The sequence below is a fragment of the Cricetulus griseus genome, chromosome 4, assembly GCF_003668045.3.
Source record: "Cricetulus griseus strain 17A/GY chromosome 4, alternate assembly CriGri-PICRH-1.0, whole genome shotgun sequence".
NCBI classification, from domain to species: Eukaryota; Metazoa; Chordata; class Mammalia; order Rodentia; family Cricetidae; genus Cricetulus; species Cricetulus griseus.
The window spans coordinates 167,444,846-167,460,848 of NC_048597.1; the positions used below are offsets into that span (position 1 = coordinate 167,444,846).

The window sequence follows — 16,003 nt, forward strand, 5'->3', positions numbered from 1 at the left end:
CTAATTTTACCTCAAAATCTTCATTTAAAATCTAGCTACATAAATTCTTGTCAGGATTTTTTTTAATATATGTATCTTTAATTCCAACCTTTAAACCAAGTCAAGCATGACTTAAAGACTACACAAGGACTAATGCCATCAACAGGAAGTTCAAGGCTGTTTTCCTTATGCTGGAGCTGCTTCAGAAGGCAAAGAGAAGGTGTGCTGGTAACTAGTTAATATAAAAAGAGATGCCCTGATCACTGAGGAAATGGCTAGTAGGTAAAGTGTCTGCATGCAAGCATGAAGACCTGAATCTGGATGCCCAGTATCCAGGAAAAAAGCCAGTTAAGAGTGGCATGCATCTATAATCTCAGACCAGGGGGAACAGAGACAAGCAGATCTCTGGTGCTTCCTGGCCAGTAACTCTAGCTAAACCTGATAAACTCTAGGTTCAATAAGAGAACTTCCTCAAAAAATGTGGTAGAAAGTGACAGAGGATGACACCCAACACCAACTGTAGCCTCCACATGTACACACGTGTGTTCATGCACAAATACTGGCATAAAAACAACACACACACAGTCTTGGACTTGAGCATAACTTGTATTCTGTCCTGTTCTGCTGGTAATTTAAGGCAGCTGGCTAAGAAAGCTATACTAAATGCTAGGATAAACAGTATCACAATAATTTTGAAAAAACTAATCTACGATATTGAGTTTTGAAATGTATTTCTCTCCTTGCATTTCCTACCTTGTCACCAGTAATTTTTAAGGAATTTATGTAGTTGAAATGTACACAAATGACTTTTCATGTACAGACATGACTGTTTTATTTAACTCAAAGAATCAATGAGTCTTGAGTATTCTTGTGTGCTTTAAGTTCCTTTAGTCTATGAGATGAAATACAATTACTTGAAATGATATAAAGAGAATGTTGAACAGTTAGCTAGAGGATAACAGTGCATATAATTAGGCTTTCTAGATTTCCAAAACTTTAACAAATGAAATATTGATATGGTATTCTAATTTTCAGAAGCAAGTAAATATCTAGAGATAAATTGAAAAACAATCTATTTCCTCACTGCCTACCACAATGGAAAAATATGTATACCTTTCCAGAGATTGTTTTTACTTTGTGTATCCCCTACACTTACATAACTGATCTGCTGTCTTTGTCTTAATGACAATGATCCACCCTCCAAAACACTTACCATCATATATAGCATTAAGTTCCATTTGGCTATACCATTAGATCACAAAATCTATTTAATTTCTGTAGTAAATAATACAAATAGCCCTGTCAGGTGCATTAACAATAAATATTTGTTATGGAACAAAAGAGAAATGTAATAGCCAACTATTAGATTGTTACAGGTTTCAGATCAACCTGGCGTTAAGCCCACTGTTAATTTCAATGCTTGCTACTGAAACTGAGGCTACTACAAACAAAAATACCAGAGTTCATTACCTGCTTTGGGCATCTGTCTTCTCTAACTTTTCCTGAAGTTGAATCCAGTCAATCAATGCTTTGAAATCTCTCACATAGTAATCCAGCATCATTAGCACCTCCTAATTTAAAAAACAAAACATCAGCTACTATTCTATGCTAAAAAAAAAGTTTTAGGAAAAATTATTAAAGTGAGTGGTTTTCAGGTTAATGTTTATATTGACATTCATTAAGGGAGATATATAGGCTATTTTTTTGTTCTTTTGCTCGTTTTATCATTCTGCAAAGACCTTTTAAAACTACAAATGACAAAGAATACAAGACTAACTGAAAGTTCATCCATGTACCCTTCCAACCCCTACTCCAGCCTTCCTCCAGGGTAAGCAGAACCTTATTATAATACTGAGGCCAAGTGATAAGAGGAGTCATAACATATGATTCCTGAGAGGGGAAGCCTTCAGCCTTAAACCATTAAATACAATCTTTGGATTTCTCACACATATCTACGGCTGGGTTGAGGAACTTCTTTCTATCCTTCTACCTTTACATGAGTTTCAGGAATCAAATTCAGGTTGTCAGGCTTAGGCAGTAACACCAATGCCTTCTGAGCCAACTCAACAGGCAGTATTTTATTTGTTTACCTAAATCAGAGGTGGTCTATTTCTTCATTTTCTCACTTGATAAGCAAATCAAAGTTTATTCTGGAACATCAACAGGGGATAAACATACTTCTTACTTATGTGCAGTTTAAAATCCTGGTGCAATAGGATAAGGAAGGAATAGTGGGCATATAGGTATGCATAGCAGTATTTTAATTCTAAAAAGTTCCTACCCAGTATGACTCAGTCTCCATCCCACATTTATTATTCACATTTTTACTACCAATTTCTACCACAATATCTTCTTTAATAAATTACTCTGAAATGTTCTCCGGAGCTTGTCTGTTCAGAGCTCTGTATTTTCTGGGTCAAGCCCCTAGAACTGCTTAATTAAAAAGACTCCTTCACTATTCTAAGTTTCCTGAATATTTACTACAATTCATCTATATTCTTTTTCAGTAGGAGATCTTGTCTGAATTACCCATTCCATTCTCCTAGAGAATTTGATGTAATCAAACCTGCTGTCAAAAATGTTTAAAAAGCTACACTGGGAAAAAAAATCTTTACAAAGAAAAAATACAGGTCAAATACACATCTGTACACAAAGAAAGGAACAGTATTGAACAACTAAAAGTGAAAATTTATTTTATTAATACTTTTTCTTACTAATAGATTTGACAGATAACAGTTTTTTCAATATAAAAATTCAACACTGTATTCTATTAAGAATACTTACATGTTCTTTTCAAAAGATTATTTTTTTAATTATTATTCTAGGTGTATGAGTGTTTTGCCTGCATGCATGTCTTTGTATCACATATGTGACTGACGCCCACAGAAGCCAGAAGAGGGAGTGGAATCCCCTAGAATTGGAGTTACAGACAGTTATGAGCCACCATATAGGTTCTGGGAATGAACTCAGGTCCTCTGGAATAAGAACCAGTGCTCTTAATCATTGAGCCATCTCTCCACTCTCTACCTGCATGTTCTTATGTATGAAAACAAAATGATAAATGAATAGAACAAGAGAAATTAAAATTATTTTGTTATTATAAAGGACTCACTATAAACTAGAATATTACTTGAAATTCTAACTACTAAAATTCCATAAAAACAAATGAATATAACAGCCAAAATACTTTTAAAAAATGAACTAATGCAAAAATTTTAGTTCCAAGAATGAAACATGAGAGCAAGGGCAAAATGGGAGATCCTCAGGATTCCTGAACTCTTTCATCCTGGGTATGCACAACAAGATGCAGTAGGGAGCACTTCTGGGAGCCAGAGAAGCATTCCAGACAAACCACTACTCTCACCATTATGCTTGCTGCAAGGTCCAGGCAGCCAAACGCAACCTGAAGGAGGACCAAGTGGAGATGTGGCTCATCAGGCACCAGCATACCCACTCATGCACACCCAATCATTCATACATACATACATGCATACATACATACATGTTAAATTTTTAACTACCAGAACTACAAGAATAGATCAGTCTGCTACAATATTTATAGAGCTCAACATCTATCAAAAATGTACAGACCACACAGGTAGTAAACCAGTTAGGTTCTAAGGAGAACTCCACAATGTCACCACTCAAGCAGATAGTAACTGACATATGAAGAACATCTAACAATGTCAGAATACACATCCTTTGAGAACTCACATGGAATATTCACAAAGATAGACCAAATTCTGACAAAAAAATAAAGGATGGAAATCATGCAATGTTTCCTCTTAGAAAACAATGGATTTAACTATAAATAATGTGAAAAAAATCTCAGAATGAATAGAATTAAAGATAATCCATGTGTATTACCGTTTTAAAATAAACATATTTTCCAAAGAAATATACACATTCAACACAATCACTTATCGAAAGTCCCATTACATTTTTCACAAAAATAGTTCCATAACTGTATAACTACATAATTCATATAGAATAAAACAAAAAGATTTGAAATAGTCAAAGCAATCATAAAAGGAAAAACACTGAAGATAGCACACTTTCTATTTCAAATTATTTACAAAAATATAATAAACAAATACAGACATTTAAACTTTATAAAAACAGACCATAAAAACAAATATAAACACATGTTGAAATTAACTTCTTGACAAGGATATCAAGGATAAATCATAAATGCACGCTTTTAGGAAAACTAAACAACCCCATGCAAAAGGAAAAAAACAGTTCCTTTTATTTACCACAGAAAAAGACCTGAAGCCGGGCGTTGGTGGCTCATGCCTTTAATCCCAGCACTCGGGAGGCAGAGGCAGGCAGATCTCTGTGAGTTTGAGACCAGCCTGGTCTACAAGAGCTAGTTCCAGGATAGGCTCCAAAGCCACAGAGAAACCCTGTCTCAAAAAAACAAAAAAAGAAAAAGAAAAGAGAAAAAAAAAGAAAAAGACTTGAAATTGTAAAAGTCTAAGGAGAAAAACAAAGTAGGAAATTTCCTTGTCGACCTTGGCAGTGATCAAGATCACACCAGAAGCTCAGGCAACAAAAGCAAAAAAAAAAAAAAAAAAAAAAAAAAAAAAAAAAAAAAAAGAACTCTATAAAACTAAAAAAGCAAGCTGAGCAGTGGTGGCCCACACCTTTAATCCCAGCACTGGGGAGGCAGAAGCAGGTGGATCTCTGTGAGTTCGAGACCAGCCTGATCTATAAGAGCTTGTTCCAGGACAGCCTCCAAAGCCACAGAGAAACCCTATCTCAAAAAAACAAAAACAAAAACAAAAACAAAAAAAACTTAAAAAGCATATAGACTACAAAAAAATCACTAGAATGAAATTATACAGAACGGGAAAAATACCTGTTATGATATATACCTGACATGGGATTAATTTTCAAAATATGTAAGAAAATCATGCAATGTAATATCGAGAAAACCTGGTTTCAAAATGAACAAAAGAAATAAGCAGAGGAACTAAATATATTTCCCAAAGAAAATAAAAAGTGTGTGTGTGTGTGTGTGTGTGTGTGTGTGTGTGTGTGTGTGTGTGTGTGTGTGAAAAAGTGGCCCACTCAGCCCCACAAGCCCACAGAATCCATCACCTCCCCAACTACCACCTCCCCCTAGGCACAGGCACCTCCTGCACCCACTGGAGGAAGAGGTGAGTGACTGGGTCTCTAGGTCCTACACATCCCATGCCCATCCACCAATCTCAGCCCCACAAGCCTGTCAGTAGGTAAGACTCTTGCAGGCAGGCCTCTCCACCACCTCTTCCACCCATTGGTCTCTGTAACCTCCAAGTCCACTCCATGCTCCCCCAAGCTCATGGAACCCATTTCCCCACAGCCAACACCCACACGGATTTCAGGAACAGGTATTTTAGGGTTTATCTATGTGAACATAGGAAAGTGTAAGGCATATGAAGATCTGGGAATGTAGTTACAAAGGTCTAACACGCTGAATACATCCAAGTTATGAAGGTCTGAAAATGGAAGGTCTAAGATGATAACGTAATGTGTATGAATTAAACTTATGAAGGTCTGAGGATAAAAAGGCTTAAGTGATGATAAAATGAGTTGAGACATTAAAAAGAATGAAATATGTTCCAGATTACTCTATTTCTCATGCTACTGTTCAGTCAGTAAAGTTCTACAATACCGCTATACAATCATAACTACAAGGTCAAGATTAAGATGCTTTTCATTGTCCTAAAAAAATCTGTCAATTTTAAAATGTTAATGCTTTCAGCCAAGTTGCTTCTAACATAAATATGCTGCTAATGTGTCTAATACTTAGGTTTCCACCAACTCTAAGGATTCTTGTAAATTCCAGAGAGCTGAATTGGATCCAAACAAAACAGGTCACATTCCGTCCAGTTATTTAATCTTTCCCTGGTCCCAGGACTCCCTTCCCTCATGTTGGGACTCCTCAGGAACCCCTCCCTCATCTTATAATCTTCCCCTCAAGTGACAGAACCTAAGAAAAAAAAATTTTCTAAACTTAACCTTGTCCTCTACTCTGCCAACATCTTGCCAGGTCTAAGAGGCACCAGGGAGTTCCACATAGCCTAGACTGCAATGAAACAACCAGCTGCCTCAGGACGTGGCAGCACCCCAACCTTCTCAGGTCCCCCAAAGATGGTCAATGCCCACACACACACATCAGCAGGAAGCAGTCTTGAGAATCTGACACCCTTATTCCTTATTCTGCCATGTCTAACACCCTACTTTTTTTTAATAATAAGTAAAGGTGGGATTGAAAGGTTCAGGCATTATGCTGGCCTGCCCCTGTTACCTGGTGGAACTAAGTCTGCACGCAGGTGCAGAGGACCCCTTTGAAAGACAGATCCCTGCCCATTTACGCTCTCTCTACACTTGCTCTCTACACTCTCTACTCTTCTCCTCTTCTCTGTCTGCTTCTGCTTCTCTTCTCTTTGCCTCTCTATGGCGACCGGCCATGCAGTCAGCCATTAACCCTGTTTCTCTTCTCTCTTAGTCTCCCTACTCTGCCTGGCATATAATAAACCGGTTAACATGTCAAAAAAAAAAAGAATAATAGAGATAGAAGAGAAAAGAATACCATATCCAAGGCACAGAAATTTTATTCAACAAAATCATAGAAGAAAACTTTTCCAACCTAAAGAAGAACATGCCTATGAATCTACGAAAAGCTTACAGAACACGAAATAGACTGGACCCAAAAAAAGTCCCCTCACCACATAATAATCAAAACACAAAACATACAGAATAAAGAAAGAATATTAAGAGCTGCAAAGGAAAAAGGCCATGTAACATATAAAGGCAGACTTACCAGAATTACACCTGACTTCTTAATAAAAATTCTAAAAGCCAGATGGTCCTGAACAGACATTATGCAAACACTAAGAGACCACAGATGCCAGCCCAGACTACTATACCCAGAAAAACTTCTAATCACCATAGACAGAGAAAACAAGATATTCCATGGCAAAACCAGATTTAAACGATACCTATCCACAAATCCAACCCTACAGAAAGTACTAGAAGGAAAACTCAAACCCAATGAAGTTACAGCACCCACAAAAACACAGGCAATAGATAATCCCACATCAGAAAATCCCAAAGAAAGAAAACACACCCACACCACCAACAACAACCACAACAAAACCAAAAACTTAGAGGAATTAACAATTACTGGCCATTAATATCCCTTAATATCAATGGACTCAATCTGCCTACAAGATGAAACAGGCTAACAGAATGTATATGAAAATGGGAGCCATCCTCCTGCTGCAAACAAGTAACACATCTCAACTACAAAGACACTTTACCTCAGAGTACAGGGTTGGGAAAAGATTTTCCAATCAAATGGACCTAAGAAGCAAGCTGGTGTAGCTATCCTACAATCTAACAAAATAGACTTCAAACTAAAATTAGTCAAAAGAGATGGAGAAGGACATTTCATATTCATCACAGGAGAAATCAATCAAGATGAAATCTCAATTCTGAAGATTTATGCTACAAATGCAAGGGCACCCACATTTGTAAAAGAAACATTACTAAAGTTTAAATTATGCATTGACTCCACACACTAACAGTAGGAGACATCAACGCCCAACTCTTACCAACAAGGACTAGAAGCCCTCTTGTCTCTGCCTCGCAGAAAGGGGATTACGTATGCATGCCACCAAGCCTGACTTTCTATGTGGATGCTGGGAATGCTAACTCAGGTCCTTGTGCTTGCACAGCAACCATTCACCCTCTCAGCCATCTCCCTGAGTCTCAGTTTCTTCTTTAGATAACTCAAAATTATACCAGTGTGGCAATATATTCTATACATGTCATGAAAGTAATCTTTTGTAATGGGTTCATTATACATCTAAATGTCAATTTTATTTTGTGTAAGAATTAATGCAAAGCACAAGTCACTATATACTCCTTTGTCCTATAAAGAAATTGATAAAGTATAACCAAGTATGGAAATACTAGTTCACCAGGCAAAGCTGTCATTTAAATGCATAAGACGAAGAAATATAAACTATATTCATTTTTACCATCCTATACTACTCTTACTACAAGAAATGTCTGACAGGGCTCAAGAGGTGGCTCAGCAGGTAAGAGTATTTACTATTCTTCTAGAGGACTAAGATTCAGCTACCAACACCCACATTGTAATTCCATTTCCAGGGGATTCAACACCCTCTTCTAGCCTCTACCAGTACCAAGCATGCATATGTTGTATATATATACATGCAGGCAAACACTGATAAACATAACATTTAAAAAGATCTTCTTAAAAATACAGGTCTCACTTAACTATAAAGACGTTTCAATAGGCTCAGAAGTATCAGAAAATGCAAGCCATCATTTTATAATAGATTTTTTCATAGCTAAGTTTAAATTAACTTTGTAGAATCCATAGCAAGTATCTTAAAAGTGCATATAGTTAGACTTCATAAATCAGACCCAGTATTAATAAATTTGTCAAGTTATTCACAAGTGAAATAAAGTACCACCCTTAACAGTCATAAAAGGTGTATATACTTTTAAAAGACTTCTGCACAAAGAAGCATTGTGTACTCCCTTCAAAGTTAATCCTTGGTGCCAAATGACTGGTAACAAAAGTCTACTACAATCAGGAAAAGGACAAATCTAAGAAGTTAGTTGGCTTCCTTCTCTCAATTCTACTAATATAACTCAAATTGGCTAATTAAAATCATTCTACTTCAACTATCTACATTAAATGGGCACAGAAAGATTTCATTTTAAATGATTAATTTTGGAAATTTTCAACTGATTTCCCTCTTGCTTGAAAAAAACACATGGCAAGACCATAGTAACTATATTTTTTATACTAGTTGGCAGAGAGAAAGTACATTTGATGGTTAGACAGCATATTTTAAGGAATGTTTAGTTCAATGTTATCAAAAATGATCAGAGTGGTAGCAGGCAGCTGTAATCTGAGTCATGTTTGCAAATGAGTGAATACAAACAGACAGACGAGGAGCTGCTGGAGCAGTCTGGCAGTCACTGAAGCACATCTTTCTCCCTGGAGCTATGAGGGCCATTTTGTCAAGCAGGATGAAACAGAACAAAAGTGGCTCTGAAAGTAATGTTATAGGCATTCAGATAACTACATATAGATGTACGGCTAAAATTACCAATTAGTTTACCAATTGGCTGCAACGGATTCGATTGGTTCGTAATTAATTCTAGTTACTGGCACAGAAAGAAGGATGGTTGACGCCATCTCTTTGTCCTGCAGACACATAATACTGGTGCACAGGCCCTTGAGTCCAAAACATCAATATAGCCCTCCACTTCAGCAACAGGAATGAGCACTGTGGGTGCCAGTGGTGATGAACAGGTAAAAACATACATCACAAAATCTGTGCTAAAAGAGAACTTTACTAGCAAGTGACTTTGGCAAAGTAAGCATGAGTTGTAAGAAGCACTGCTTTGTGAAAGGCTATTACTAAAACCATAGCTCAAAGAGGAAATCAGCAAAAAGTAAAATGGTGGGCAAATAATTTAAATCTTCAAAACTAATAGCAGCTCATCTCATCAACTTTTCTCTTCTTTCAAATATTTCTTCTTAATTTTCAATATTAAAAACCTAGAATGACACATAAATATATTTACCAAACTCCTGAGGGGAAATAAAACAAGAAATGAAAATCTGCTAGAAGCCATTCCCCCATAATTTCATCATTACCTGCACTTCTGTGAGCAAATAAAAGCTGCCACTGTCTAGATAATAGTACAGAAACATTTAATTGTAATTGCCAACCACCCTTAACTCAGCAGCAAGCTGTCTTCCCAAGTGTTTTTTCTTCCAGAATTCCCCACTACAGTGAAGTTGCAAATTAAAAGTGTGCTTAATGACTGATCCCCAGGGGGGCAGTATAGAAGGTGCTGAAACTTTAAAAATGGGTCTTAGTAGATGGGTCCTGAAGCCGGCATTTTTTTTTCTTTTTGCCTAAAATATTCTCCCAATAGCAAATAATACATTTATGTGAAAGCTGAAAGGTCCTCAGACCTATCTAGACCAACTTGTTCATCCAAAAATTAAAATTAAATTACATTACTGACTTTTATCCAAAGTCAAACAAGTAGAAAATTGTGTTTTCCTTTCAGGAAATAGCACAGACTTAACATACAGTCTCCTGTGACCAACAGCCAGAAGTTACCACTCTTATAAACATTATCAAGTATAACAACCAATGTTAGAACATGCTGAAAACTCACAAGTGCCATGCAAATAAGTCTTTTTTCTTTCAAACTACTTAAGTTATATTAACATGTACATTTTCTAAGTCACTGCAAGAAAATGGTGTTTCTCAAAAGGTCTTTTCCTTCATTTCAGCACTGTACATGGGGAAGCAGAAATTATTCTGTCAGAAAAATATTAAACAGCCTTTCTCACCAAAAGGCAAACCTGTACTTATTTGAATAAAGCAGGAAAATGATGACTATTAGAATTACAACTCTTGATACAAAGTGTAGTGGTCTGAGCAACAAGAACTACTTTCTATACTGAAAAGCCTTGACAGGATTAAAGAAATATTTTAAGTGACAAAAAAAATAAAAATAATGACCAGAATCTTTCAACCAAAAGTTTAAATAATTAATGATAAAATCCAATGAAAGAACATAAACATGAATGCTCTCTCTTTAGCAAAAGCCTACACATAAATAAAAAGGACACTGCTGGTGTTTCAATCAACATGAGCTGAAAAGGGTAATTTAGTTGCAGTTATACGTTCTCCAGGTCCTATAAGCAGCAATAAATATCTTTGGAATAAATCAATGTTGAGGGTCAGTAAGGATGGCACACACTATAATCACCACACTCAGAAAGCAGAGGCAGGTAGATCCCTGAGTTCAAGACCAGCCCAACTATATGGCGAATTCCAGAACAGCCAGGGCTACATAGTGACACTATCTCAAAGATAGATAGATAGATAGATAGATAGATAGATAGATAGATAGATAGATAGATAGACAGACAGACATAGAGAGACAGACAGACAGATAAATGTTAAAAGTAAGGGTTGTTGAAGATAAATGTCCGAATACTCAACAGATAGTTGCTGAGTACAGACATATCCACTTTAGTTCCAGGCTTCAGGCCTGCTGCTGAGTCACTGTAATTTCAGAACTGCTAATACTTTTATGGTTCCCTACCAATACATAAGAATGCTGTAGTCTATGACATTTACATATTATGATTTATGATTCCATCTCACAATCTGTCCCATTTTCTTATTACCAATCTCATTTTCTCTGAAAAATCTAAACTGTCATATTTCTCCAGTCTTGCTTTTATCATGTATTTACTGAGTGTATGCACAAGCACATATGCAGACATACTATGGTATACATGGGGAGGGCAGAGGATAACTTGCAGGAGTTGGTTCATTCCTCCCATATGGATCCTGATAGGTCCAAAGCAGGCCCCAAAATGGCAGTGCTGCTGACAATATCCTAAACGGCAGTGTGGGCATCAGCTCAGGCTGGACTCTGACTGGGTAAACAGAAGGATTGCTACCCAAACTCAGTATTCCTCAAGAATCTTGTGAAGTGGATTTCTGTTTGTCAGGAAAAGCCATTATTTCCTTTATCTACTCCCACTCCCCATACCCCCCATACCCTGCCCCCCCACACACACACAGCCAACTAACCACCCCTGGCAAGGGCATCTAGCTCCTGATTAACTCAAGCAAGCCGGTAACAGATCAAGTCCCCATGCTAGTTCCAAAGCTGTTTCAGCTCACATGCCTTCCCCCATCCCACCAATGCAACATGTCTCCTTAAAACTGGCAAGGCTCTCCCCACTTTTGTTGTTCAATGCTGTGTAGAGGCTCTACACACTGAGGTATCTATTAGATAAAACACCAGTCTTTTTTTTTTCAATTCTATAGCCATCAAAAAGTGCTCTTTTGAGACAAATAAGCAGTTATCTAGGACCTTACGGTTTGAAAATGTGACATGATGCCACAAACAAGAATTATGATCAGATTACCAGCCCCACTGAAGGAAGCCTAGCAAAAACAATAGAAAGGAAAGCACTGCTGTGAATCAAACCTAGGGCCTTATTCATGCTAGGTACAAAATACACATACTAAGCTCTATCAGCAGTACAAGTATATGCATTTCTAAGGCACCTCATCCTTTAATAGGAAATTACACTTTTGCTATCACCTAGCCTGTTTAGGATGGCTTTCTGGCCCCTCTGGGATGGCTGGCTGTCTGGCCTGTCAGGGAACACTATCCGGTCCAGCTAGGATGGCTATCTGGCCCATCCAGGAAAGCTATCTAGGATAACCCTTTCTAACTTGTCAGGGAGAAGGCTAAATTTCCAACTTTTCATGAAGTTCATGCAAAGATTGATAATCAACTCTTTAATTGTGGACATTTTATTCTATGATTTTGTTGAAATATTTCCTGTGCCTTTCATCTGTGTCTCTTTGGCTTCTATATCTATTATTTATATTTATAGGCTTGGTCTTTTGATAGTGTCCCAGAGTTCATGTATGTTTTGTTCCTGCATTATTTAGGATTTGATTTTTTTATTAATCCAATTTTTCCATGTGGTGATATTTTGTGTATGATCTAACAAATAAAGCTTGCCTGAAGATCGGAGTGCAAAGCTAGCCACACTAGTCAGCCATAGAGGCCAGGCAGTGGGTGCACACACCTTTAATCCCAGCAGCCACATTAGTCAGCCATAGAAGCTGGGTGGTGGTGGTGGTGGTGGTGGTGGTAGTACACACCTTTAATCCCAGCACTAAAGAGGAAGATAAGGTGGGTGGAGACAGGAGTGCAAGTGTATTCAATCTGCAGGCACGCTGAGGACAGGATCACCCCTTTTGGTCTGATCCTTGATAGAGGTTAGAACTCTCTAGTGGCTTGGCTGCTTTGCTTCTCTGATCTTTCAGCCTTTTCCCCTAATATTTATCTCTGGGTTTTTATTATTCGTGCTACATTTCTCCTTTGTGTTGAGAAGTTGTTGTTGTTTTTTCCACTTGAAACAACATGTTGGTGAAGTTTTTCTCTGAATTTTGGGTTGAAATCCTGAAGTTTTCATTTCATTTTCTGGCTTTTCTTCCAAAATTCTCTTTATTAAATTCTATTTTCATATCTTGAATTGTTTTCATTGTTGCATTCAGCAATGTAACAGGATGCAAAATTGACACATAAAAAGGAAAAGTCTTTCTACATACAAATGACAAGCATAATGAAAAAGAAATCAAGTAAGCACCACCATTCAAAATAATAATAATAAAATACATTGGAATAAATTTAACAAAAGAAGTGAAAGATTTATGTAATGAGAACCTCAGACAGTTATTTTAGATGATTTAGGATGATACAAGATTTATAAAGACCTCCCATGCTCATAGATTGGTCATATTAAAACAGTGAAAGAGGCACCCTACCAAATCCTACCAACAACACAATCTCCATCAAAATCCCAATACAATCCTTCACAGACATTGAAAAACCTCTTAAACCTCATGTGGAAACACAAATGAACCAAGACAAGGGGGAAAAAAAAAGTCATAAGCAATAAAAAAAAAGCCACTGGAGTTATCACCATCCCATATTTTTAGTTTAACTTCATAACCATAGTAATAATTTTTTAAAAATGGCACTGGCATAAAACAGACATGCTGATCAATGGACAAGATGTGAAGACAGAAGTATGAGCCCACACTCTTGCAGCTGACTGATTTTCCAACAATACATATTGGGAAAAAGAGAACATTTTCAACGAAATGTGGTTGTCAAGCTGGAATGCTATACGTAGAAGAATGAAATAAATCATTTTCTCTCATCCTGCACAAAATGCAACCCCAAATGGACCAGGAACCTTAACCTAAGACTCAATGCCCTGAACATGCTAAGAGGAAAAAGGAGGGGGTATTCCTGAAGTTATAGGCAAAGGATAGAACTTTCTGAACAGGATTCTAGTAGCATAGGCATTGAGACCCAGAATTAATAAACGGGACATATAAAACTATAGTTCTTTGAATATTCGATGGAGAGATGGGAAAGATAGAAAAATGGAGCAGGGATTGGACGGTGGAGAGAGGCAGAACCAGAGACTCAATGGTGGTGGCAGGTGTGACAGAAGCCTGTGGTGGACAGGACAAGACATCTCTTTCCAAGAAGCCAGTAGGGTGGACAGGGTGGTATGCAGCAGCCTGGAGCTGGCACTCGGACTCAACCCTCCGAACACTGCCCAACTGCACAATTGCCCTGCTGCTGTGCAATGACAGGATGTCCAAGATAAACAATAGTTCATTTTCTGGACTAGACCTCCTCAAAAGACCTCTATGGTCTGTGCTGCCCCTTGAGGTCACTGTGGTGGTATCTGCGGTCTACTGCCCTGGTTCTTGTAGATATTTGTGGTCCTACAGCAGCCAGGATCCGTATTGATGTCCCTGACCCAAGTTGCCAACGAAGGCCATACAGAAGATGTCCTTAGTATGGGCCACCACCTGAGGCCATGCTGATGTCCACGGACCATGCTCCTGTAGGAGGGAGGCCACATAAGGACTCAGGCATTATGCTGGCCTGCCCCTTGTCACCTGGCAGAATGCATTCAGGCAGTACCCCGGTCAGCCCAGGTGCAAAGGACCCCTTTAAAAGATCTCCGCCCACTTACGCTCTCTTTCCGGTTCCTCTCTCTACCCCGCCCCCCCCCTTCCTGCTGTTCCCCTGGGACAGACCCGACTTTTCCTGCCTCCCTTTTCTGTCTTCTGTCTCTGTGTCTCTTTACCTCTTTTCTGTTTCCTTCCCCCTTCCCTCCCCTTTCTAATAAAACTTCTCACTTAAGCTGTCTGCCTGGTGTGTTTGTCCCTCTGCCTCAGTCACCCTCGCCTGCCATGGGATCTGCCAAGATGCCCCACAGAAGGGTCCCCTCATGCTTTATCGTAGCAGGCCTTGTTAATGTAAGTGAGGCCTTGCTGATGTCCACTGTCTGTGGTGACACAGAGGTTCATGTTTCAGTCCGGTAGGTCTGCAGCAGCTAGGGGACATACATGTCCATGGTCTGTACTGTCGCTGGAGACCATGCTGAGATCTGTGGTGCATGTTGATGAAGAGACCATGTGTAAGTCCATGATCCCTACTCCTGCTGACTGTGAAGGGCAAGAAAGCTCTTCTGCCATGGTAAATGACTGCAGACTCACAGTTGAGAAAGGACACAGAAGGCTTCTGTGACAAACCCTACCCCTATCACACCCATCCCCCCAAAAAGGAACAGCTTAGAAAGCCATCAAAGAGAACTCTTAAAACTTGTGATAAGGATGCTGAAGTGTAGATCTCCACAACTGATGGCTTCTGGCGGGAGTGCAGGTGGGGAAGGACTCGATATTCTACAAGGGGCTGGCCACCTGGAGTTTGACCATGCTCCAGTGAGTATATGAGCAACACAAATAGCATTTTTTTTCCTTTTTAGTGGGGGACGGGGGCTCGTAAGGGTTGGAGGGTGGGACTGGGAGGCCTGTGAAGTGAGTTTGCTTGGGGTTCATGATGTGAAATTTCCAAATAATCAGTAAAAATATAATGGAAAAAAGAAAAAACAACAAAAGTTCTTGTACAGCAAAAGGTGTCTTAAGGTTATTATTGCTGTAAAGAAATACCACCATCAAAAGCAAATTGGAGAAGACAGGGTTTATCTCACTTGAAGTTCTACATAGCAGTTCATCATCAAAGGCAGTAAGAGCAGGAACTTAACCAGGGCAGGAACCTGGAAGCAGAAGCTGATGCAGAGGCCATGAAAGAGTGGCTGTTTACTGACTTGCTCCTCATGGCTTGCTCAGTCTAGTTTTTTAATAAAACCCAGGACCACCAGCCCAAGTGCGGCCTTACTCACAATGGGCTGGGCCCTCCCACATCAATCATTAATTAAGAAAATGACATACAGGTTTGCTTGCCTACAGCCTGATCTTATAGAGGCATTTTTTTCAACTGAGGCTACCTCCTTTCCGATGATTCTGATGTCAAGTTGACATAAAACCAGACAGCACAAAAG

The 16,003-nt window shown here is 38.6% G+C and overlaps 1 protein-coding gene across 6 annotated transcripts in view; it reads right to left on the reverse strand.

The window, feature by feature from the left end:
• The window catches only part of Scaper (S-phase cyclin A associated protein in the ER), a 323,341-nt gene that overhangs the window by 280,357 nt on the left and 26,981 nt on the right, over nucleotides 1-16,003 (reverse strand). For all 6 annotated transcript variants that reach the window (XM_027415034.2, XM_027415035.2, XM_027415032.2 and 3 more), the window contains one exon: nucleotides 1,450-1,550. In XM_027415034.2, the coding sequence (XP_027270835.1) occupies nucleotides 1,450-1,550 (101 nt within the window). The remainder of the gene's footprint in view (nucleotides 1-1,449; nucleotides 1,551-16,003) is intronic.